Source organism: Antechinus flavipes, chromosome 2 (genome assembly GCF_016432865.1).
Source record: "Antechinus flavipes isolate AdamAnt ecotype Samford, QLD, Australia chromosome 2, AdamAnt_v2, whole genome shotgun sequence".
NCBI classification, from domain to species: domain Eukaryota; kingdom Metazoa; phylum Chordata; class Mammalia; order Dasyuromorphia; family Dasyuridae; genus Antechinus; species Antechinus flavipes.
This window is the reverse complement of record NC_067399.1, coordinates 231,246,574-231,272,014: the sequence shown is the minus strand read 5'-3', so window position 1 is coordinate 231,272,014 and position 25,441 is coordinate 231,246,574. Positions and strand designations below refer to the sequence as shown.

General features: G+C 44.1%; 1 protein-coding gene across 1 annotated transcript; it reads right to left on the bottom strand.

Moving 5' to 3' along the window:
• Positions 1-779: 779 nt before the first annotated feature.
• SDC4 (syndecan 4) lies at positions 780-24,300 on the bottom strand. Its single transcript, XM_051976481.1, has 5 exons — positions 24,149-24,300; positions 6,309-6,453; positions 4,531-4,577; positions 3,546-3,738; positions 780-2,795 (listed from the first exon to the last, which is right to left on the bottom strand). The coding sequence occupies exons 1-5, from the start codon at positions 24,206-24,208 to the stop codon at positions 2,644-2,646; spliced, it is 597 nt and encodes a 198-aa protein (XP_051832441.1). The 5' UTR covers positions 24,209-24,300; the 3' UTR covers positions 780-2,643.
• Positions 24,301-25,441: the final 1,141 nt, after the last annotated feature.

Genomic DNA, 25,441 nt, shown 5'->3' with positions numbered 1-25,441 from the left:
AGTATCTTTATCCTATTAAAAATTGAGGATCTCTCTAAAGAGTTTTTGTTTATCTGGATTATGTTTATAGACATTTACCATATTGGAAATAAAAACTATTTTTGAATTTGTAGACCCTCTAAAAGGGTTTCAGAGATCCCCAGGATTCTCTAGACCCTACTTTTGAGAACCACCTAGAGGAAAAAAAGAGGTCTTTTGGATCCTCAGCATTTAGCACATAGTAGGCACGTAATAAATGTTTATTGATTGATTGAGATTGGAGCCACCCTGACACTCCCCTGCTCATTATTGGTACCTGGAAAGAAGTTTTTTCCAAGTATAGTATTCTTTCCACTGCTTTGGGTGTGCTTCCTACTAGACCTTAAGCTCCTAAAGAGTGATAAGCTTCCACAGAAAGGCATTCAAAATGCTCCAGGCAGTAGAACCGTTTTCAGAGAAACAACTTCTAAGTTAGAACACCCATATCAAAAAGGGAAATGTTGATGGCGCTGCCATGGAGTAGGCGGCTGTGCCATTTGTTTTGGCAATGTTTCTCACACATTCTGGCTCCATCATTTGCCAGCTTTCCAACTATTGGCAAGTTTGCTAAACCTCTGGGAGATAACAGAAGGACTGACATATGCCCTTTATGGCAAAGGGCTGTCAGCCATTCCTAGTGATCATGTTAAGGGATTCTCCCTTCCTTACTATGGAGATGGGAAAGTAGAGCCTGCACCAGGATCACCGAGATCATTTTTATCTATCCTCCCACCATAATACAATGAAATAGAAGCAGAAGGTTTGAGAAAGCTTTTTTATTTTTATCCAAAATATCAGTAACAGACACAGTGAAAGGCAACTACAAAAAAGACGGGAGGTGCCCACTCCCACTACTCAGTCAAAGCAGTGAGCAACAACAGGGAGTTGGATGGGGATATCAAGGGAGGAAGGGGACAGAGATCCAGCCAGCTGGACTCCTGGGGCAGGGAAATCAAGTCAGAACAGGGAGCAGCTGCCCCAAGAGAACAAGAGCAGGTAGGGAAGAGATGCCCACCCCAGCCAGCAGGGTGGTGGTGGGAAAGAGCTCCCAGAAGGCCCTTCTCTCTTCACCAGGGAATTCTGGGATTTTTCCACTCATATAAAGAGACAGTTCAGGACTGTGCCTCCATCAATAGTCCCATGAAGGTATTTTCACTCCAGGATCTTGGACTAGGGTCAACCAACTCTCAAAACCATGGCTACTGCTGCCATCCAAACTGGGAGAAGGCACCAGAGGAAGAGGCCAGAAAAGAACTGAGAGCTGGTCAACCACTCACCAACTCCCATTCTCCCACCCAGCCTATTTTATATTCTTTAAATCATTTTACTCGAAAAATATATCTTTCTATCTAAAACCAAGGAAAAAGAACAATATATTACATACTAAGATAAACAAAGGCCCACCATTGCCTACAAGACCAACATATTTTGGAATCGGCAAGAACCTATTTTCTGGATGTGGGAGGATAACCTTGGAAGGGGTTGAGCTCAAGGACAGTGTCTAAAGTATCAAAAAAGGGATCAGAGAGGTAAGGAGTGTCCATAAATAATAAAAAAAAAAAAAATTCATAAAAATCACACCTCAGGCTCTCCCCTCATTTAAAATAAAAACAAAATGAAACAAAAAAAAAAAAAAGACACATAAATAGACAGGCCACAGCAGGTGTCAGGAAGATGCTGGAGGGAAGGCCCACCCAAGCTGGTATTTCATACCATGCACCAGGGCAGAAGCATTCTCTCCCAGGAATGAACTCTTCAAAAATTGGAAAGTTTTTTTTTTTAAGTTAACTTTTTTCTTCTTAAGAGGAAACTCTACAAATCACAATCTATATAAGCATTCACCTGTGGTTTGTTTGTTCTCTTTATCTACTCATTCTATCCCTCAAAAGAAGTTATAAAAGGAGCCCTCAACAGACCAGCACAACTTGTTCCAGATTGCTTTTCTCTGGCTTTTACAGAAGAGCTGCTGTTTCCCACTATCTTTTCTCCCTGACGCCACCCTAGGGTAGTACATTGCTATAGGGTGGTCATAAGTCTATGTGTTAATAGTTCCATCTGCCTCTCTTCCACCAATTGTGATGCTGTGAAGATGCAGGGTGGCTCTGGCCACCCCTATGTAAAGTATAGCTTGCCCTGGACAGAAATGAGAGATCTGTAGGGCCTTACCTACATTGCCCCAAGAAATGTTTGGGGGTCTATCTAATTCCCCTCTCCTTCTTCCAAATGCCTCTTTCAAATTAGACTCTAAAATGCTCAATATTAGACCAGGTATCATAAAATTCTAAGATCAGAGCAAGAAGGGATTTCAAGAGATTTCTTTATCCATCTCTGACTTTTAGACTGGAGAATTACTGCCATTTTTCATATGGAACAACTGAGGCTCATGGGCTGTGAGGAACTAGTAAATGAATAGAAGGGGATGAGGAAGAGGAGAATTTTCTCTTATATAGCCTACCCCACCCCCCACCCCCAATGTAAAAGCACCCACTTTGTGGGAAGAGGGGGAAATAAGCAGAAAAAAAGTAGAGACACGATGGCTGGTCAGTGCCTCCCCCTCCCACCGAGAGGTGGCAACCCTCCCCTCCCCATCCCTAAGTCTATGCTCTGCTGCCCAGTGGAGGGGCCTCATGCGTAGAACTCCTGGGTCGGGGCTTTCTTGTAGATGGGCTTCTTGCCCAGATCATAGCTGCCTTCATCCTTCTTTTTCATTCGGTAGATCAGCAACAGGACCAGGAAGATGGCAAACAGGAGCCCTACAGCACCACCAGCAATCAGAGCTGCAGAGGACAAAGAATAGAAAGTTGTTAGAGCTTGGAGGGACAGAAAACAGAGTTATCAGATCCAGACAGGACCTTCAAGGTCATTATGGTCCAACCCACTCCTTTTATGGGTAACAGCCGGAGTGGAAAGGTGACCTGGCCCAAATCAGCATAACCTCTTTTAGACAAGCAGCTCTTCGGTACAGTGGGGATGGAGCCCCTGGTCTGGGAATCAAGAAGATCTAGTTCAAGTCCAGCCTTAGACATTTATTAGCTCTATAACCCCTAACCCTGTCTCAGTTTCCTCATCCATAAAATGAAGATGAAAGTAACTATTTCCCCAGGTGTTGTCCAATTTCCTACCTGGATAAACAAGAGGCAGTTACTTGCCTTCTTTGAATCTTAAATGAACTACTTATCTAGAGTATGGAAGTAATACTTTCACTAGCTTCTTGAAGGAAAATTTAAGAAAACACTGAAAATCTTAAAGAAAAATTACTATCAATTCAGATCATGCTGTTAAATGATGTTGATTATTGTGTTTGAGAGAAATGGTTTCTTTGGGGAAAGTGAGGTCCGTCTGTTGGCTAGAAATTGTTTAGATCAATATAAAATGTAACCACATTAAAAAAAAATTAAGTCACAAAACTTTACAAGGTTACAGTAATTGGATTTCCTTCAGTTACAGTCTGTGCCTCCATGGGCACCCCCCCCCCCCCACAACACACACACACACCCCTTCACCCTCAAGAACTTAATCCAAATTACCTGCCAAGACTTCTGTCTTCTCAAAGATGCTGCCCTGGGCAGTGCTAGACATCGACACTTTGTTACTTAAAGTTTCTTCCTCAAAGGGAAATCTCTTCTTGGACATGATCTCGTTCCCTTCCAGCTCTTCAGAGTCCTCAGGATGCTGGTTTGAAGGCTCCACTTCCACAGGGATATGGTTATCCAGGGACACCTAGAACGGGACAAAGTATCCAACAGGTTTCAGAAAGAAAGCCCAGCTCAGTGAAAAGTACACACACACCCCCACACACACACCCCCCCTCACCAGAGGAGCTGGGGACATGACAGTTCCAGCTGTCCAGGACAGATCTTCTCACTATTAACGACAGCTAATTAAGGCCCACTTTGCTTTTTCAGTTGTTCCCCTCTTATTCCCCTCCACCCAACCCACCCAGCTCAAAGCACTCTCTTCTCCTGCAGAATTGAATCAACTATCTCTTGAACATACTTATTTGTTCTCTCACCTCCAGGATTTTGCTTCCTATGTCCAGAGCTTCCCCACCCCACCTTGGGTTCCTATTTTTTCAAAGCTAAACTAAAGCCCTCCCTTAACAAGAAGGTTTTTCCAATTCTTCCCTGGCTTTGTTTATACTTCTAATTGATCAGAATTCAATGTTGAATTTGAATCATCTGTTTGCTAGTAACCCCCTTCCTGCAGCTCCATGACATCAGAACTTATATTTTATTCAAACCTTGTTTTTTTAAACATGGAACTCCTCTGCACCCAGTAAGTATTTAATAAATGCAGAACTGACCTGGGCTCATGACTCTTTAGAATCAAATCAAATATCCCTGCCCAGGAACTAAAGAATCGCCTTTAGATATGTACATATATATTCATATATAGACACATTTGTGGGCTCCATGAGAGGCCTCTGCTACTCCCTGTCCTCCAACCAACATTTGAGGTTTCACCTTCAGGCCAAGAGAGGAGGAGGAAAGAATCAAGATTAGTGCTACTCACCGAGGGCTGAACTGTATTAAAGAATGTCTCGGTTATCTCTGTATCATCTGTAAGGACAAAGGAATGATAAGACAAGGATAGGGAGGGAGAGCTCAGTCTATTTTGTTGTTTTTAGTCATGTCCAACTCTTTATGACCCCAATTGGGATTTTCTTGCAAAGATGGGTTGCCATTTCTTTCCCTAATTTATTTGACAGGTGAGGAAACTGAGGAAAACAAGGTGAAGTGGCTTGCCAAGAGTTATACAGCTAGGAAGCATCTGAGACCAGATTTGAACTGATAAAGATGAGTTTTCCCGATTCTAGGCTTGGCACTCTATCTACTATGCCATCTAGCTGTCCAACCTAGGTTTAGATGATGCTAAATTAGCCCAGTAGCAGTCAGTTCCCACCCAGAGAGAGGCTTACATAGCTAGGACCTGGGCATCCCATACCAGAACAATCTTGTCCGTTTGTCTGGCCTCCCCAAAGAATCAGAAGACAGCATGTGGTAAGATCATATAGATAACTGAAGGCCCCAAAATGGGCCCTTCTGTGGGACCCTGGAAATAGGGAAGACTGAACTATGTTCCAGTTTTTCCACCCATTTCATGTGCTGTATGATTACAAACAAATCACTTTTCAATTTCTAGATCTTGGATTCTTCCAAGTTTAGAGTTTAGATTGGATTATTTTAGTCTAACAGACTTGACTCTACAACTGGGAGGAACCCATGAGGCCATTTAGTCTCTTCCCCTTCCATAAAAGGGGGCTTATACTTGCTAGCATAGATATGATGAAAATACATTAAACACATTTTAAGCTTCAAGGCTCTAGAGGAAGGGCGGAATATAAATAAGAAATTGGGAGATTGATATCTGAAGTCCTCCCTTCCTCCACCCTCTCTTGGGTGGACCCAGGGCCTTGTTCCAGTTCCCTGAAGATCAGCCACCATGCCTGTCACTTGCCCAGTCTACCCTACCTCACCCCAAAGCCCAAGCTTGCTCTCGTCCTCCTCTGCCAGTTCTTTATCCAGTTCTTCACCCCCTCGGCAACTCTGTCTGCACATGCCCTACTGGTTTCAGGGCTGGTACTTCTCCTTTCCTCCCCACCCCAGGGTGCCCCAAGCTAAAGGGAGGGGCCTCTTAGGACAGGTTGAGGCCAAAGCTCTGATGAGCAAAAGTCTCATTGGCAATTTCATGGTCTGTCAGAGGTGGAAAGAACCAGAGTTCAACCCCCTCATTTCTCAGGAAAAAGGGAGAAGCTGAGTCCTGCAGAAGGGAAGATACTAGCTGAAGGCCACAAAGTCAATGAAGAGCTAAGGGTCTAAGTTTCCTGACTTTTGGTCCAGGTATTTCCAGGTTAAAATAAACTTTCTTCAGGAGCCAACAGCAGATAAAACCTAACAAAGGGATTCAGAATGAGGAGGTTGCCTTTGTTAACATTCATATGAAGGCAGTGGAGTTCATACTAGAGAGGACCCTCTAGCCAAAGACCAGCAGCAGAAGGAGAAATGTTAATCCGGGATGAGGTGGGGGAGAAAAAAGGGGGAAGGGAGGGTTCCTCCCAGTATCTTTGAGGAGTGCTCTGATAACAGTCAAATAGGGAAGTCCACACCCCACAACCCTCAAGGCCAGATTTGCCTATGAACTTGTGGGCTCAGAATATGGCCAACTGCTTCCCAGAATTACCCTTCCCTCCCTCTCATTGTGGGGCCTATCTTAGAACTCTCCTGCCCAGATTCCCTTTAGGACCCTCGGGACCACCTGTTCCTCTCTTCTTTCCTAAGAATTAGTCTTACCTGTATCTCCTGAGCCTGACAGCTCAAAGTCATCTGGTTCTTTTTCCAGAAGGGCCCCTCCCACATCCTCATCATCCGGCAGGGCCCCAGAGAAGTAGTGGGCATCATAGAGGTCTCGGGGGTCCATCACTTCAGTCTCACGGATCTAGCCAAGAAGAAGTGAAGGCTTGTCAGTCAACAGTGTCCTCGGTCCAATCAGTAAGCTGACTGATGGGACAAGGAATCAATCCCCTACAGCATAGGACACAGGCTGGGCAGGCAAAGGGGGCTTAAGGAACATAACCTGGACAGGGGTTCAGAAAGGGAAGATCAGGGCCAAGTTCAAACCATTCTGAATCTGCCGTAGGAAAGGCAGAAGACACAACCCTTAACCTTGGGAAAGCAGTCAGTCAAAATGCAAGAAGGTGGAAGATCAGGATGGCAGGACTCATTCTGGTCATATCTCTTCTAGACATTGGGAGCCATCACAACTAAGGGGGGGTGGGGGAGAGGGGAGAGAGGAAGGGAAGGGAAGAGAACTTCTCTAAGAGTTGAAAAGCAAAGGTGGGACACGGTGGACCCTGGGATGCAGACATCCTACCCTGGCTGCCAATTTTCTGGCCGATGTTACATGACCCAGGTATGATGCGTCCTCTATTCAGATGAGAGTTTCTTGAGAGTAGAAATCATATTCCTTATGCTTAGTATGGCACTTGACATATTGTAAGCAATTAACAAGTACTTGTGAACTGATAGATTCTCAGATCCTCAGCTTTCTACTCTGAAAAAATAAATATCCTCCAAATGGGATGGCAGGAGAGACAGACACAGAGGGATCTCCTCAGCCTGTTGCTTACCAGCCATGGAATCCTGACTTTTTTTTTTTTTTTTTTTAAACCTAAGCTTCTCTCTTAAGAATGTGAGGCCTTGAGACTTGGATTTTTTTCCAGAAAAGCTATGAGGAAATGTGTATCCCTCAGGCAAAGGCCTGACCAAAGTCATCTTCTGCCAGGAAGAAGAGGTTGGTCAGGTGCTTACCACAGGAGGAAGGGGGAGTGGGAGGGAGAAGAGGAGTTCCAGCTATATTTCCAGCTGCCCCAGGCTCTAGATCTCAGAGAATCTGTTCTCGTAGGTGGCTACAGAGAGAGAAGACCCCCACTTCCTGTCTACCAGGACACAGGAACCCACATGTTCTGTGATAGAGAAGCCCTTGGTGCCTGCCAATACAGCCAAACCCACAGGCTGTACGCGGGGGCTAGGAATTCCATCGGCAATAGCTCCTGATTCCCAAACCGTGAAGTCATCTCACAGCAAGAGCCTTAACCCCTTCTATTCCCCTCTTCCTGTCAGGGGGAGCTGCTCGGAACAGTCCTGGCCCAGGAATGTGGGGGCCTGGATTGTACTCCTATCTCTAAACTCTGATCCACTGACACTTGGCCTTTCTGGGACAGCACTTGCTTCCTTTTTAGATAAATCACAGGGTAGGAAGAAATTGCCTCTCTGGTTCCTCCTTGCTCTAAAGTTCTACAATTCAGAGTTGGGGCTTCCCAGCAGATTGTGTATGTGTGTGTGTGAGTGAGTGTGTGTGTGAGTGAGTGAGTGAGTGTGTGAGTGAGTGAGTGAGTGTGTGAGTGAGTGTGTGTGTGAGTGAGAGAGAGAGAGAGAGAAAAAAATGAATCAACAAGTAAGGAAAGTCAATGATAGTTCAAAAAATGGAATTTCCTTCCCCAATTGAAAGAGTACAAATTACTCTTTAACCTGACCCCAGTTGAGGACTCCTGCTAAATTCCTGAAGTGGGGGAGTGAAGTGGGGAGGAGAGAGCAGAACTCACTATGTGATTCAACCGACCACCTCTTTTCTGCCTCTATTTTATCTGTCTGTTTTTTTAAAACCTGTCCAGCAGTTACCAAGAAAATGAGTGTGAAAGTAATTTGAAAATGACAAAGGGCTATCTAAACACATGGGTATGACACAGCTAGATCCAGAGAATCCAGACTGGGTGAGTGGGCCACACTCGTGTGCTCATACACATACCACCTCTGAGTCAGCCGGGCTCCTAGCACCACCCAGACCCAAGGCTCTGAGTCCCAAGGCTCAGCCATCCTTCCTACGGAGCAAGCCTGGCCTGCTCGGGCCCTCTGATAGCTTCTGAGAAGGCCTGGTCAAGCTTAGCTGGGGAAAGGGAGGGGAGGGGAAGGGGACTGGGAAGGAGAGGGAGAAGAGAGGAAGTAAGGTGGAAAGGTGGGGAGAAAGGAAGCAACCACACTCTCCCATCTGAGTCAGGATCAATCAGCTACCGATCTTAAAATCCCAGAATTTAAAAGAGAATGCTCAAAGGGCTATTTCCCCATACCTGGAATATAGGGTTCCCTCCTATCTACAGGCAGAAATCTCTCAGCTTTCTCTGATCCTACTATCTCAGAAATGATCTTTCCCTGGTTTTCAGCACCCTCAACCTCACATTCTATTTATCTGTGGCCATATTTAAACTCTCCCAGAAGACCATAAACTCTTTGAGGGTAAGGAGATTTGTACAGAATGAGTACACAAGGTACTCAAAGCATGTGTTGTTTTTTTTTTTAATTGAGCCCCCCCCAACTTTGAACATGGGAGCTGGCAGGGTCTATATAAATGTTATCACCCAATTTCTTTCTTTAACAAAGAAAATGGAGGCCCAGGAGTAAAGTTAGAAGTTATATGAGGCCAGAGATTGGCATGGAACCAGTGATGGGCTACAGCAAGCTACCAATTGGCAACATGTCAGTATGAGCATTTACACACACTTGACACTAAGAAAGTGTTAATAATACAGATTAAACTTGAATGTGTCTGTGTTTTTTTTCCCCTGGACAGCACAGTACTGCCTAGAATGCTAGGCAATTATGGGACCCTCAGAAGGTGGTGTATCAGCTCTGGGTACTACCAGCATCAGGGATAGGTCTAAGCCGGGGCCAGGATGGTGTCTCCAGCCTCCAGCCCTTGGAGACTCCTTGCTGGCCTTCAACTCTCTCCTAGTGGCCCCTTTTTACAGAGGGCCCACCCAGCAGAGGGTGGCCCTGTTTCAGAACCCAGGATACCCAGCAGGCTACGTTTGAAGAGGCATATACCAGCAGTTCCCAGAGCCCAGCCCAATTAGAGACCAGGGACCGCACCCTTATGAGCAGGGGAGGAAGGGGGGAAAAGGTCTGTATCCCATAAAGCAGTGTGTGTGTGTGTGTGTGTGTGTGTGTGTGTGTGTGTGTGTGTGTATCCTCATCTCCATAAGTTTTCCCAGCCAGTCTGCAGTTTCTCTGCCTTCCTATTCTTGCCACCCAAGCAAGGTATCCTCCTCAAAAGGGACATCTCTTGGGCTTTATTAGGCTGCAAGAACAAAACATTGCTGAGTCTGGTAGACTGCACTAGAAGTCAGGAAACCCAAGATTGAAACTTAGCTTGAACATTTATTACAGCTACATTAGGTAGATCACCTGATTCTTAAAAACAAAAAGGGGGCGGGGGGAATATTAATACTATTGTCTCTTAAATTTGTAAGGAAGAAACGGAACTAGTATTATCCTAAGCCTCTTCAAGTTCCTAAACTCAATGCTATAAAAAGCCTGGAGGGTGCTCGGATCAATTAGTCTAACCTTTTTTTTTTTTTTTTTTTGGTACTGGTTAGGAAATGGAAGTTCCAGGTATTTTCCGCAATCACACAGATAATAACTATGGGAGGCATAATTTGAATTCAAGTCTTCAACTCCAGAGCCAGAGGGGTTCCTTCCATCGGATCATGCTGTCTCTTATCTAGAAACTAGGAATGCCAATAAAAGGCCCATTCAGAGGCTGTCCAACCCCCTTGTTTTATATGAGGGAGAGAGCTATGGTCATTTTATTCTAAGCAGTCACTGTTCTAAACTAACCTATCCTAAATTATGACAGGATGGAGAAGAAAGGGAAAAGAAGATGATCCCTTAAGGACCCCTATGGATCAGTACCAGGCTTACTTAAATATGGGGAGAAGACCCTGAGGGTTGAGGTAAAGATCTAACATTAATTTCAGTCAATCATGAGGACTCAGAAGTTCTCTCACCTTTGCCTCAACCTTCCACTAGGCGTCAGATGCCAATTATTCTAGCTACAGACAACAGGTCTAGGCTGCCCAGGATCCTCAGATCCTAAGAAAAAATAGGACGGGAGGGCAAGAGCACAGATCTCCTAGAAGGAACCCCCATGGGAAGGCCTCCATATCTCTCTATCATCCATCAGGCTCTCCACTCCAACTCTCCTCCCTTTGCCCACAGAACAAACACAGTGAATGTCTAGGTTGTTTAAAGTACTGTTTAAACGGAAACTTGGCCCCTTCTCCAGAGGGCTCTAGACAAGGCCTAGTTAACTGTTTGTGAGATGAGGAGAAAGAGAAGGGCACATTCAAGGAAAATTTCTGAGACTTGGCCCCTGGGATGGGAGAAAGGGACTAGAAGCTGGAGATTTTTTTGCTTCCTCCATTCCTTCTGAGGGGCAGAATGTTTTTTGGTTAATAGAGCAGGTGCTGCTAAGCGTTCATTCCCCCACTCTGGATTCTGGGAATCACTGCTGTCATTATCAGCATCTTAGGTGAAAGCAGAGATCCAAGAAAGAAAGGTACGGCCCTCTTTTTTCACCTCTGGGTAAAAACTCCCCAGGAAATAAGGACCCAAGACTCCCCACCGAGATGGACTGTTCTGTCCAAAATACTGTAGTTCTAGTTCATCTAGAATCTTCAGGTTCCCTGTGACAATCTACTTTTTCCCTACTTTTGGATTTCACATTCCATTTTATCTCATACATCTCAGATTCACTTATTCATCTATTTAGGAAAACTTTACTATGTTCCAAAAACCTTCTTTTCCCTTCTCCTTCTGATTTAAAGAGACTGAACTATTATCAATTCCAGCATATAAATGTCTAATATATGTAGAGAACCATGCTGGACATGATGGAACAAGACATGGTCTCCACCCTCTATTTACAGTCTTAATTGTAGTGCCTGTGTGTACATGCACAAGTGTATAGAAGAAAACAAGGCACAAGGCATGATAAAAGCAGAAACACGGCAAAAGATGAACCATTTAGGGAAGAGATACAGAAGAGAAATCAGTGAAGGCTTCATGGAAGAGATAGCTTGTGAGCTGAGGTTTAAAAGGAAGAAAAAAATATCAAAAAGCTAGAGTAGTGAGGGAATAGTCAGAGAGATTGGTAGATCTTGGAATAATCTGGGGGAAACCTCAAAATTAATCTGGTTACTACTTGGCAAAGGGTCTTTTGGCACCTAAATACAATTCTGCAGCTCTTCAAAGAAAAACTAAGTAGAAAAGAACTGAACCAGATAAATTCAAGATAGTTCAAAATTAGAGGGAAATCTGTGTGTTGAGGAGGGAGGCGGTTTGGAAAACTGAATCGTTAGCAGGAGCTTGAGACCTGGAAAATCAGCCCAGTGACCACTGGAATTTGCCCAGCCTACCTTTTTTTTCTAGGAGGTAGGGTGAGAAAGGAAGAATGAGACTCATATTTCCTCCCCCTACACATATGCGCATGCCCACACGTGTACTTCTAGTTCTAAATCCTGGGATCATCATATCCAAGGTCACAAGGGATGGTTGATCCAGAGGGCTAAGCACTTTTCTCAGACTCAGTGAACAGAAGGGGACTTTAGCAACCGTCTGATACATCTCCCTCACTTTATAGGACACCTAAGAGGGAAATGACTTGTCCAGAGTCAAACATTCAGTTAGTGACACTCAAAGAGTTAAACCAGGTCTCCATGGGGGCTCAGATGACAGGCTAGGCAGGGAGCTCACTCGGCTCCAAGGTCAGGTTACTTTCAACACAATCACTCTGGAGGGAGCCCAGGCCCAGGCTGCCAGGCTCTAGGCAGGAGTTTTTACAAGAACCCCGTGGGACAGCCCCATGCCGAGGGCAGCTGCTGGCTAGGAAACCCAGGCAGAAAGGCTCTTCACTTGGGTCCCAGTTCTACACTTTGGACCCCCTTGCTTAAGAAGGGCTCAGTTCTGCTGGGTCAGCTAGAAAGTGCTCAGATCTCTTTTTGACATAGCTAAGCGGGCCAAAGGAGAGGAGAGGAGAGAAGAGAAAGAGCCCCAGCACCCCACCCCCATCCTCCAGGGGCTCACAGACAGAGATGCATTGAGCTTGGGCTTTTAATCTGAGAACCAGATCTGAAATCCCTGCCGGATAAGTGTCCTGAGGAGCTCTCCCGGCTCTGAACACAAATCTCCTGTTCTCTCAACCTCAGTCAATAGCCTCTTTCCAGGCCTGTCGTCCTTAATTATATCACCCCTGTAACCAATCCAGAAGGCCTGATTCCCCAGACTCTCTCCCTTCAGTCCCTGGGGGTGGGCAGGAGGGTGGCCATGTACCCTTGGGGGAAGCCTCCTCTGGAAAGGGTCAGTCTGCCCAGAGAAGTTGGGCAAAGCAGGTCAGGCTTCCCTAGACTAGGGACAGAAGAGGCCTCCTGATCTCCCTGGGTGATGGGGCACCAGCCAGCCCCACCCCCAGCCCCCAGGCTCTGAATGGGAGATTTTTCATAAGGTCCCAGTACACGGGGTCCCGGCAATTGGCCACAAGCTGTTTCTCAGCTTGGGTCATTCTTTCCACACACATTCTTGCCACCCCGCCCCCTCACCCCTTTCCACTACCCTGGTCACCTGACTTCCAGCTCCTTTGGCTTCAGGGCAGAAGGAACTGGGAACAGCTGGGCTGCCAACCCTATACAGGGACAGCCCTTCTTCCCCTATCCCAGACCACTGAAGTTAAACAAAGGTCTCTGGCTGACTGGCACACTCACACTTAAGGTTGCTGCCTGAAGGAGACACAGGGAGCGAGGAGGAATATGTACATTTGGAAGAAGAACATCACTTCTACTTCTCTGTTATCCTGCACTTCCCATAAGAGCCCATTCAACAGATGATGAAACTGAGATCCAGAGGGGAAATGACACCCCTTGCCAGAGCCCGACTTTCACTCCAGCAGTCTCTATTACATAAAATAGCCTGAGCTTCTCTGTACTCCATAGATTCCATATTTCTAGATTCTAATTCAATGAAATCTAATGGAAACTCTTAAGACAAAGATCCATTCTTTTTCCCTCCCCACAAAGTTCCTTCAACTCTGGGCTAGCAAACAAGCAGGAAGGGACACTTAGGAACTAGGCCTAGTTTAAATATAAACTCATCTGATAATTAGCAAACAGCTTAGTTCTTAGGTAAATAAATAGAGATTTCTGGATCCTAGCCCCACCACACCCCTTTCCCCAACAACAGAGGGATAGGGCAGAGGGTAGAAAAGCAGCTGCTTCTGAAGGCTCCACCCCCAGGACCCCTCAAAAAGATAAAGCCTCCCCCCCCCAACATCTGCAGCCCAGGCTTAGGGTTTCTTGAACACTGGGCAGATTTAGAAATGGACTACAAGGACAAAATTAAAGGTCCCAGTGGGTAAAAAGAAAATGGATCTGAGCCTGAAGCCATGTATTAAAGTCCCAGGTTTAAAACCGAAGTTAATTATTAATTGACAAGGACAAAACTAAAAGTCCCAGTGGATAAAAAGGAAAATGGATCCGAGTACGAAGCCATGTGTTGGAGTCCCAGGCTTAGAACTGAAGTTAATTGTGTGATCTGGAATGTCATTTCCTTTTTTGGCCTTCAGTTTCCCCATCTCCAAACCCAGAGGTTTAGACAAGTTTTCGAGGGCCCATTCTAGTTCTGCCATTCTGGGCGATTCTGGGTACAAATACAAGGAAATTCATACTGGCCTGTTCCTAATCCAAAGAGTTCCTTCTTCTACAAGGATTATGGAGGCCCTGCTTCCTAAACTATCAGATATGGAGAAAGTTCCTCCAAGAGAGAAGACTCCATTGCCTTCAGACCCAACTTATGAGGTGAACCAAGGAACTCATCAGCAAAAGAGACTCAAATTAATTGATATGTTTAGGGTCACAGTAAACCTCATAATTTGGAATTGTACCCAGTATCTGGGCCTCCCAGTTTCTTTTCTACTATATATTACAGAACAACTAAAGGCCAGGTGCTGTGCCTTAAGGGAGCATTTTTTTTTGTTGTTGTTTAAATAAGTTTTATTTATGCCCTCTATAATATTAATCATTTTCAGGTAAACCTGAAGATAGCCATGTGGCTTAGTGGATAGAATACTGCACCTGGAGTTAGGAAGACCAGAGTTCAAATCCAACTTCACACATCGACTCTGAGCACCTTCTATTTATCTCAATCCACTGGAGAAGGAAATGGCAAACTGCCCTGGTAACTTTGCCAAGAAAACTCCATGGAAAGTATAGTCCATGAGGTCAAAAAGAGTCAGACATAAATGAACCAAAAAAAAAAAAAAATGATACACAGTAGCATTAAACACTTATAAAACTAGTATTTTGTAGCAAAATGAGACCCAAGTTAACCAATATGCTCAGAGTCACAGTAAGCCTCATAATTTGGAATTGAATCCAGTATCTGGGCCTCCCAGCTAGTTTCTTTTCCACAGTATATTAACTCTCCAGAAGGACTAAAGGCCAGATGCTGTGTTTGAAGGGAGGTCTGGGGCAGGCTTCATCCTGTCCCCCACTCCCTTCTTTAGAAAGGGCGGCAAGTAAGTCAATATTTAGCCGACTTTCCAAGGAAAAGACTAAACAGCTTTCCCCGGCCCCAAGACCTGTCAGTGTGGGCCCCACCAATCCTGGAACAGTTTGGAAGACTGAATGACTCAGGATTAGTTAGACTGACTGTGAGTCAGGGACCCAGAGCTAAGGTCCTCTTCTCCAAATGGTCATTTCCAAAGCCTTCTCCCCATCCTACCCCGGTATGGAGGGTTGTCTGGCAGTATGGGGACAAGATGGGTTTCCAGCTCCCTCCTCCACTGATGTGAGGCTGCCAGCTGGGAGCCTGACTTTTCAAATTCACAAAGTGGGGGGGCCTTGACACCCCCCCAGTCTAGCATTCAGAGTCCTCGGAAAAGCCCTGAACGGAACTTCTGTTGCCAGGGAGGCGGGAGCAGTGAGGACTGAATCCTGAATCGCTGGTTTGTCTGACATCCAGCTGAGTTAAGAGGCACCAGCTTACTTCTCCTCCCCATAGGCCAGGGCCTGGTTGGCTCAGTCACTAAAGCAGAGCCCTGTTACTTCTACCTGGTGGCCCCCCAAGCCTACAGCAAGCTCATGTGCTCATGCATGGGCACATCAACAAGTCAGAGCTGGCAGAGACCTTGGAAGGGACTTTAGGAATCATTTACATGGACCAAACCCTCTTCTTTTATAAAGCAAAAAACAAAGACTTAAAAAGAAGAGGTGGCTTGACCCAGGACACATGCTAATTAAGAAGAGCCAGGCTTTCTAACCACTAGGCCACAACTTCTCTATCATACCAAATGTCAAAAAATAATAATCATCATCATCTAAATCCAACCACCTTATGATTAAGAGTTAAACCTAAACTTTCAAGCATTTAAGGCACAGTTAGGTGGCACAAAAAATAGGTCTGTTGTCAGGAAAAATGGAGTTCAAATCTCAATTTCTTCTACTTCAATCTAACCCACAGAGCTGTTGTGAAAATCAAAAGAGCTAACAGTTGAAAAGCACCAGGCACATAGTAGCCACTTAATAAGTGCCTGCTTCCTTCCTTCCCCAGATAAGGTAGAGGTCACTCTAAGTTCTAGTCCCTGCTCTCCTTCCCACCCACTCCCAAAAACAAAACTATCTTCAGACAATCCATCCACCTTGTTAGGATCAGGCTGCCCCCTCCCCAAGTTATAATAGATAGGGGGTCTTGAGATTCTGTTTATCTGCTGGGTTTGAGGGCCACATTCCAGGAAAATAGCCATGAGGTGACACCATGAGGGACAAGGTGAAACAGTTCTCCAATCCTAGAGAGCTACTTATACATAGCTCTAAGAAATAAAGGTATAGAGAATCTAAGGAACTCTACTAGATTTAAAACTGGTCCTCTCCAGGACCCCACCCCACCTCTCCATGAAGCTAAAAGCCAACACCATCCCCCAAAGCATACAGTATTATAACATCTAGCTGATTCCCAGTTTTCCTTTAAGACCGAGTAGGTTCTCAGTGACCCTGTAGCTGATTTCTATTCCCCACCCCTCAGTCCAGTAATCTTTCATTTCACTAAAGAAGTACAAATCTCAAAAAAATTTAGAGGAAGTGGGGATCTTAGAGATCTCAGGGGTTAAACAATCACATCAATTCAACAAACAAACAAACAAAAAAACACAACAGGCAGTAGGGATTAGGATTTGAACTCAGATGTTGCCACACTCTCTCCTCCTTTGATAGTTTCTAAAATGTGTCTGGTCCTCAGAAGCCAGAATAGGAGCTCTCAAAGAAGTGGGATCATGATTTACATTCTCAGCCCTCCAGGGCCAACAACAGTGTCCTCTAGGTAACAGACAGTTGATGATAAATACCCAATTGATTGATGGGAGTTGTCCAAATGTAGGGACAAGAAAGGTGAGAAACATCAACATCCTCCCTGGTCAGAACAGCTGGGACATCTCATACTGGCTCAGAATTGAGCTACTCTTCCATATGGAAGGCACAAGCAATAAAAGCCAAAAGCAATAGAAACAGACAGAAGGCAAAATAAATCCAATGCTAGACTTGAAGTTAAAAATTTTGAATACAATCTCAGACACTTAAAAGTTAACTAGTCTCTAGCCTAAAGTCAGATAACAGCTCCTATCCCACAGGATTGTAGAGAGGTTTAAGCAAGTTAAAAGTAAAGCACTAATAATTTAATCATTATTCTATGATTCCACCTTCCTTCCAGCTAGTCGACCTTCTCAGGTGCAGCTATAAAGAGATCAGCTTTTTTGAATAATGCAGAAAGGTAGCAAGCATTTGGATTCCAGTAACCCCAAACAGGCTTCTCACAGAGGGACTTTCCCCGAAGGCTTCCCCCACTGGTTTCTATTTTCTCGCCCAGACAGTTATGGATCCAAGAGGCAGCCTATCTGACCAGGTTAGAAGCCTTCTCAGAGCCCAAATGTTTTGGTAAACAATGACCAGCTCTATCACCTGCTGTCTTCCTAATTGCTGTGGCTCCACCACATCCCCTACAGAGACCTAGATGAGAGCCTATCCATTGTTATTTTGTTACTGCCTTGTTTTTGCCTCAATCATTTCTGGAGATATCCCCTCTCCCCACTTCTTAAATGAATTCTTAAAAACCAGCAAAACCACTCAAATACAGATAGTGACCTCATAGGATAGTGGATATAACATTCTGCTCTAGTGGTCCTTTGCTTCTCTGAAAAAGATTTCCTAATCTATCCCCAGGGACCATTTATTGGTTTTTCAATTACTCAGAGTCTGGCTTCCTTTCTAATGATCTTTTCATTTCCAGTGACAGTCATTGTGTATATTGCTCTTTTGGTTCTACTTATTCACTATCAGTTCACAGAAATCTTCCCATGTGGCTTTGAATTTTGCATATTAGTCATTTCTTATTGCTCTATAATATTCCATTAGATTCACAGGCAATAATTTTTTTTCAGTCTCTCCTCAGTTATTAGTTATTATACTTTGTTTTGACAATAAATGCTGATAGGAATATTTTGGAATATGTTGAACTATTTTTCTGACTTTAACCTCCTTTGATGGGATCCTTGGCTACCTTGTAGAATAAAATAGATAACTAGAGATTGTTACTCCTGTTTTATAAAAGACACAGAAAGATTAAAAGAAAGAATACTAAATTAAGATTCTAAAGGTTCAACTCCTGTCTTTCCCAGTATACTATGTCCAACCAGTAGACTCATCTGGACAACCAGAGACCCCAGGGTCTCAGTTTCCTATTCTGAAAAATGAAGGGGTTGGATTAGATGACTTCTTCTACATCTCCCTCCAATGTCATCAGGGCCCAGGCCATGCAGCCAGCTTGTCTGAGCCAGTCACTCCAAGAGAAGACAAGGAGGCCTTTAATTGGTTGAGGCAGGAAAACTGAGTAGGGCACCAAAGGAATAGGCCCCAGGGAGTGCCCTCCCCACCGGACAGGAAGAACAGGTTTGAAATTGTAACCAACACTGGAGCATGGGCCCAGGCATTGGGCCCAGAGGGGTGACCCACAAACATGCTATGCAAGGACAAACAGCTAAGAGCCTTGCTTCTCCTCAGCCCCCCTCCTGGGAGCCTGTCACATGAGGCAGGATGAAAAGCACATCGAATTAGAGCCAGAAAAGCCTTACCTAGTTCTATTCCCTCATTTTTATGAATAAAGAAACTGAGGCCGAGAGAGATCAAGTGATTTGCCCAAATTACTTTAAGTGAAGATGTATTTTCTCAAAATGCAATTTGGGGAGAATTCAAATGAGAGGCTAAAATGTAATAGAAAAGTTACATTTGTGGGACCCAAAACAACAAATCACTTTTCTTCTCTGGGATTCAGTTTCTTTATCAGTAAAATGAATATTGGACCAGAGTCTAAGGGAACAGCTCTAACATTCTGTGATTTGTGAGCACTGGATAGTCAGGAGACAAGTTTTAATGCCAGCTCTGGGCTATTGGTCAAATCATTTCACTGAACTCATTGGACATGGTCCATCAACAGAGCCAAGACTGCCAGATTAGGAATCAATAAGCCCTAAACTCCAAATCTCAGCTCTGCTACAAGTTTGCTGTGCAATGGGGGGCCTCAGTTTCCTCCTCTGCAAAATCGATATAATCTCTGGCATCCAGGATTGAAGAGAAAAAAAAAAAAAAAGACTGAAGAAAAGAATAGGTATGAATGTGTTAGAAAAACTTAAACAAAACCAAAAAACCAACCCTGAATTATCCTTATAACCTTTCTTCTCTCGTCATCTAACCCTTCCTCCTCCACTTTTTCTACCCCAAACTCAGACTACAGACCCAAAAGGTAGATGACCCAAAAAAGTAGGCAATTCCTTCTTTAAGTAAAATTTTGGCCTTTTTTCTTGGCTCAAGGGGCCAACAAAACTAGGGAACCAGAACCATAGGTCAGAGGTCAGAGATCAATGACCTATATCAGGAGTCAGGCACATTGCACCCGGCTGCCCAATTCCTATAACTCAAGCAAACATCTAACTCTTCCACTGAGGACTGAGGGTCAGACTTGCTCCTACTCTCATTATTTCTTCAATACCACAGAAGCCATTCTAACCAGAACAAAGTGCTCCAATGAACTAAGTCACTGCTACCAGGAATTGCTGCTTAAAAGGGGGAAAATTCCTCCCCCCAGTCTAAGCTAAAAGATATCACTCTATCTCTCTTTAGGGCCTTCTAGCCCAACAAGAGAGCCTAGGGAGTGTGCACAGGGGACACAACTGTAAGTGGTTTAGAATTAGGGGAAGGAATTTGTGTCCATCTAAATCCACAGCACCTGATAACAAAAAAAAAAAAAAAAAAAAAAAAAAAAAAATGCTATTCATTTATAAAGCTACTCAAGGGTATTTGGGAAACAAAACTGCCACGTAGTGAAATTAAGTCCTAGACCCCAAGTCCAGAGACAACAACTCCAGTTTCAGCTTATACCAATTTAATAATCATGTGACTGTCTAAATCAAGTCCCTTCTCTGAATGTCTCAGTCTCAGCTATAAAATGGCAATAAGAACAAATGTTTACAACACAGGTATACCTTATAAACATGAGATTGTAGAATCAGAATTAGATCGGGAAGGAAATTTGGAGGTCTCTAAGAACATAACCTCTAGAAAAACAAATTTGAGGCCCAAAAATGCAAAGTGATTTTTACCATTTCAAAAGTTGGTAACAGAGCCAGGTTGTGAACTCAAGTCCTCGGGACGATAAATTTGGCACCAAACCTCATAAATAGAAGGTGGTATACATAGGTATTCTCTGCACATAGTAGGTGTTGAATTATGCTAATTCCCTAGTGATCATAAAATTTATTTCTAGAAGGAATCTCTTGCCCAGTTCAGGTTAGTCATTTAGCAGAAGAAAAACAGGGCAAGAGGAAAGTGACTTGTTCTGGAAGTCACATGGGGCATAGGCAATGAAAGGGGCCTTTTCAAGCCTTTGCTAGTGCTGTCTCCTCCTCCTCTTCAAATCTACCTATCCTTGAAAGCATGGTATTGAATGCATCGTCTAAGTAAGATACCAGGTTTCTTTCTACTTCCAGCTCTTCTGCTAGTTCATCGTGTGACTCTAGATAAGCCTGTTCACCCAATCACAAGATCTGGAATTAGTGGAGAGCTCAGAAATCCTCCAATTCAATCCCCTCATTTTACAGAAAACTGAGGCAAAGGACAGAGAAATGTTTTGCCTAAGGTCAGAGCCAGCAGACCGCAGAAGTGGAATTCAAACTGTTCAGCAGACCCACCCCAAATTCAAACACAGCAAACACAAATGATCATCTTTCCCCTACAAACCAGCCCTGCTTTTGGAACTGGATTTCTATCATGGACACTACCAGTTTCCCAAGATCTTAACCCTTGCCTTCAGCTTCACTCTCACTCACAACCTATGTGTCCAGTCAAATAAATGTCAAATCTTCTTTGTCCTTTTACTACACTGCTCTCTTGGTCCCTTTCTCTTCACCCACAACTTCTACTCCTATCTCAGGCCCTATTGTTTTTCACCTGGGCTATACACTAACTTCCTGAATTGGTTTCCCTGCCTTAAATGTCTCCCCTCTCCAATTAGCTTCCAAAGTAAAATTCCTACAGATCTGATCTAATTCCAATTCCACCAGCTCACCAATAGCAAATTCCAATAGCTCATTACCTTCAGGACCAAATACATCTACACTTCACTATTCAGAGTTCACAATCTGGCACCAAATGACCTTTCCAGACTTATACATTACACCCTTTATTCTTCAAAACTATGGTCCTGTATGGCACACATAGCACTCCCATTTCCCATCTCTCTTCTTGTGTTATGCCTGAAGCACAGTAGGTTCTTTATAAATGCTTGCTGATTGGTTTCAAGTCCTGTGTACTTCCTAGTAGACTCAATGTCTCTTTATTTTTCTCCTCAAAAGATAGCCTGTACTTGATAGAAGTTTCACCTTCTCTATCTGCAATTCAGCACTTATTAAACTTCTACTACATTCCAGAGTGGGGATACAAATCCAAAGAGGTACTTTCTGTCCACAAGGTTTACCTCCTCCCCTAGGCAGCATGGGCTATTCTAGGCCAGGTTTAGTCTCTTTTGATTAAAGAGCTGGAAGCGTGAACTGCAAAAGTTTTAATTCCCAGTTTTCTGTAACTTATTCGTGAATTTTATCTCCCTCCCCCCATCAAAAAAAAAAAAAAAAAACCTAAAAAATTTCTGCAGAAATGAGACACAGAATGAACACAGTGGGTCTACCAAGATTTTTATACACACATCCCTTTTTTACTAGTAATGATAATAACTAGCATTTAAGGTTGCAAAGTACTTCAAATGTCAACTCAATAATAATACTAATAAAAGCTAGAATCTAAATAGCTCCTACAAAGTACAGGCATTGTGCTACACATTTTGCCAATAATATCATTTGAGCCTCACCAACTGCCCAGTGAGTAGGTATATTAGCCTTATTTTACAATTGAGAAAACAGAAAACAGTCAGTGACTAAGTGACTTGCTTAGATTCACTATTAGTAAATGTAAGGCCAGATATGAATTCAGGTCTTCCCAATTCCCTATCTGTATAGGATTCTCTCAAATTTACCACCTAGTCATCTCAAAGAGATTAAAAGGCCTCTTCTGGGGAACTCCATTGGCTTCCCTTAGTTTATCTTTCTCCTGTTTTATTACATATTGCTTCCCTTTTCAGGGTCCTTATAACTCCAGAGAAAGTGGACTAATGGGCCTCATGAGCCGTTTTCAAAACACAAAACTGTTCAATCCTTTCAAGACTCAGATGAGATACGATTTCTTCCTCCAAACAGATTTCCCCGATTCCAAGCAGAAATCATTCTCACCTTTTCTTCAACTTCCCTATAGAATCTAATCTTGATCAATGAATTGAAATACATAAGGATCCATGAGGGCTTCAAGTGAATTGGTTTTATAATATTGTCCATGTTTTTATTTTTAATTGTTTTTATTAAATATTTCCAAATGACATTTTAATCTATTTACTTGTTTGCTTGTTTACTTGTTAGCTTGTTTGAATCCCCTGATCTAGATCCTTGAATGCACCTCATTGCTTTGTTTTATCTTTATCTATCTATCTATCTCTATATATATATATATATAAATATAAAAAAATCTCACAAGCTCATAGTATCTGCCTTCAAGGATCGTAAATGTCATTTTCTCAACTCTTATCTTCAATACAGTTCCTTGCAGAGTAGGCAGGTAAGTATTTGTTGAATGGAACGTTATTATTGCCCATTGGTCCAAAGGTTGTCCCCAAACTGCCTTCAAGAGGCCTCAGAGTTCTAAGTTGAATCAATATTTAATGATTAAGCTGCTAGGGCTTTCTGGCCTGGACTAAAGGTTAGCAAGAAAATGGTAACAAGCTCTATTCCAGACAACAGACACAGTAAAGAACAAAGTTTCATATTTGGGATGGGGTGGGGGGAGACTCAAAAGCAAAGAAAACATTGCTTCCTCATCCCAATAGTCAGTTCTCTCAGTTTTGACTATAGTTCATGAGAGTAATTCCTGGCAGTTCAATTTCTTCCTCCCACACTCGCACCTCAGGCTCCGCCAGGTGGGAAGTCAATAATACACCACATTTTTATGTAAACTTTTAAAATTCCAAAGTACTCTGGCATTCATAATTTCTTCAGTCTTGGAAACACCTCAGACAGATAACTTGTGTATAGGACACATTATCCCCCATTTCCATTTGAGAAAATTGAGGCTGTGAGGGGGAAGTACTTAGATAGATTGTCACCCCTTAAATATTAACTTTGTATCTCACACAGAAAGAACAAATCTCTACTTACAGCAGACACCTATAAACGAATGTTCAAATTAATTGGTCCACTCAGCTGAAAAGACTTGAAAACCTAGGTCTTCTTGGCTCGAAGCTTGGGTTTTTTTCTATCAAAAAGGGCTGAATTTTGCTGCCTCCTCTTTCCCCTCACTTACGTGGGGAGGAAGCAGGGGAAAAGTTGGAAGTCGGTTTCTATCTGGATCATAGCATGCCACAAGAGATGAACCCAAATCCAAAAGAATAAAGAAAAGGAGGGAGCCTATCACCAATTCCAAACTCTAACCCGCAAAAACCACTGTAAAGATCTATGGGTTTAATGTCGGACGAGAGACTCTGTCCACTCTGTCATTCACTAGCCTCTCCGCGCCTCAGTTTCCTTAAATGTAAAATGAGGCGACTAGATGAGTTTTAAGATCTAAAATTTCAGCTCTAAAGTTCTACCTATGAACGCGGACTCTGTCCCCTCGCAGCACCCTCCTCCCTAACCCCCAATCACTCCGGTGAAGGCAGGCTGGGGCCCAATGGAGGGAGTGAATGACGGGGTGAGGGGGGAGGGGTCGGTCTCAAGTTAGTCACATCTCTGGCAAAAAGAAAACTTTGGGAGAGAAGGGAGGAACCCCGATATAGGTGGAGGTGGAGGCGGGCTTGGTGGCATTCTGGGTCAGTCACCCTAAGGAAGGGTGAATTGAGGGCAGAGAAGCCCAACCCCACACCCCGTCTCTGGGCCCCTTCTGCTTCATGGCCATTCCAGAGTAAAGTTCAGGAGAAAGTAGAGTTAACTCTAGTAGAAGTGGCCGCCTTCCTCCATCCCTTAGGGTAGGGAGACGCGGAATCCGAGGCAAAGCCTCCCCGCCCCCCCGCCATGCACCCCAGGCACAAAGCAGGCTCCGAGCTCTCCCCACTTCTACCGAACTCCCCTTTTTAAGGGTCACCCAGAACCATTTGGATCTCCAATCACCTACCGATTCAGCTACGGCGCTAGCGGCCAGGAGCAGGAGAGCGAAAAAGCCGTGTGGGGGCATGGTGTCTGCCAGCCAAGCTGGCGTGAGCAAAGATTAGGATAGATCGGATCCGGAGAAGTCCTGAGCCGGCTACGCGCGCTCCTCTTATAGGTGGCGTGCTGCTGCCGCCGCTGCAGGGGCTACCAGCCCCGCCCCGCCCCGCCCAGCCAGAGCTTAGAGCCACCGCCCCCGTCCGGAATTCCCCAGCTCCACTACGCCCCGGAGCTCGGATGGCAGATCCCCAGGCTGCGGAGGCTCGCTCCCCCCGGGAAGGATTCGCGAACCTACGCAGAATTCCCGGAATCCCTATTCAATTCATAAAGTGTCTACTTCCACTCCCGGGACTTCGGTGGCCCCTTCCAGTCCCCAATCCCCCTTCCCCCACCCAGGCCACGCCCACACTACCTTTCCCCACCACCTATCCCCTCCACTTATTCCGCAACCCCTGCAGGCTTCCTCCGAATACCAACTTCTGTTTTCTAAGAGATGAGTCCTAAAGATACTGGAATTCTTGGGGAACTGCCCCATCCTATTTTCTCCCCAGCGATGATTTTTCATGGGGTTATAGATCTAGATTTGGAAGGAACTTTAGGCGTCAACCAGTCCAACTCCTCAGGTGAGGAGATAAAGGGTCAATAGAAGTGTTGCAAAACAAGTTCGAATCTATCGGGGATTTTCGTTGTTGTTATTGATGTCATATTAATATTAGGCTAGAATTATGATCTCACTGATATGGGGAACTCCCAGGAAGGAAATTCTCCTTAATGCGGGTCTGGCAATATTTTGTAATTTATATGAAAGTAGACTTACAGACAGGCCCAGGCACCTGAAAAGTTAAACAATTTGGCCGGGGTCACAACCTGCAATCAGTATGTTTTTGTGGTAAAATCTGAATGCAGGCCCTGGGGACCATCTCTGAGAGCTGCTGATTCTCCACTTAGCGGGTCTGCCTCTCACATACATCATTGTTATTGTTATTTTGTAGCACTTGTAAACTTTAGAACTGGCTATCCCAACTTCCATTCACTTGTGAGGCTGTTGCATCATCAACAGGGTCTTTGTCTCACAGAAATTCTCAACCTGGAATGTTTTTGGTTTTGTTGTTTAATATTTATAGTTGTTTCAATATAAATCATCTCCTTGGCAATCCTATGTACTTTATTTAGTAATGGTAGCTAGTATTTACATTGACTTCTAAGGTTTGCAAAATACTTCACATGTTATCTCATTTCCTGACAATAACCCTTGGAGGTA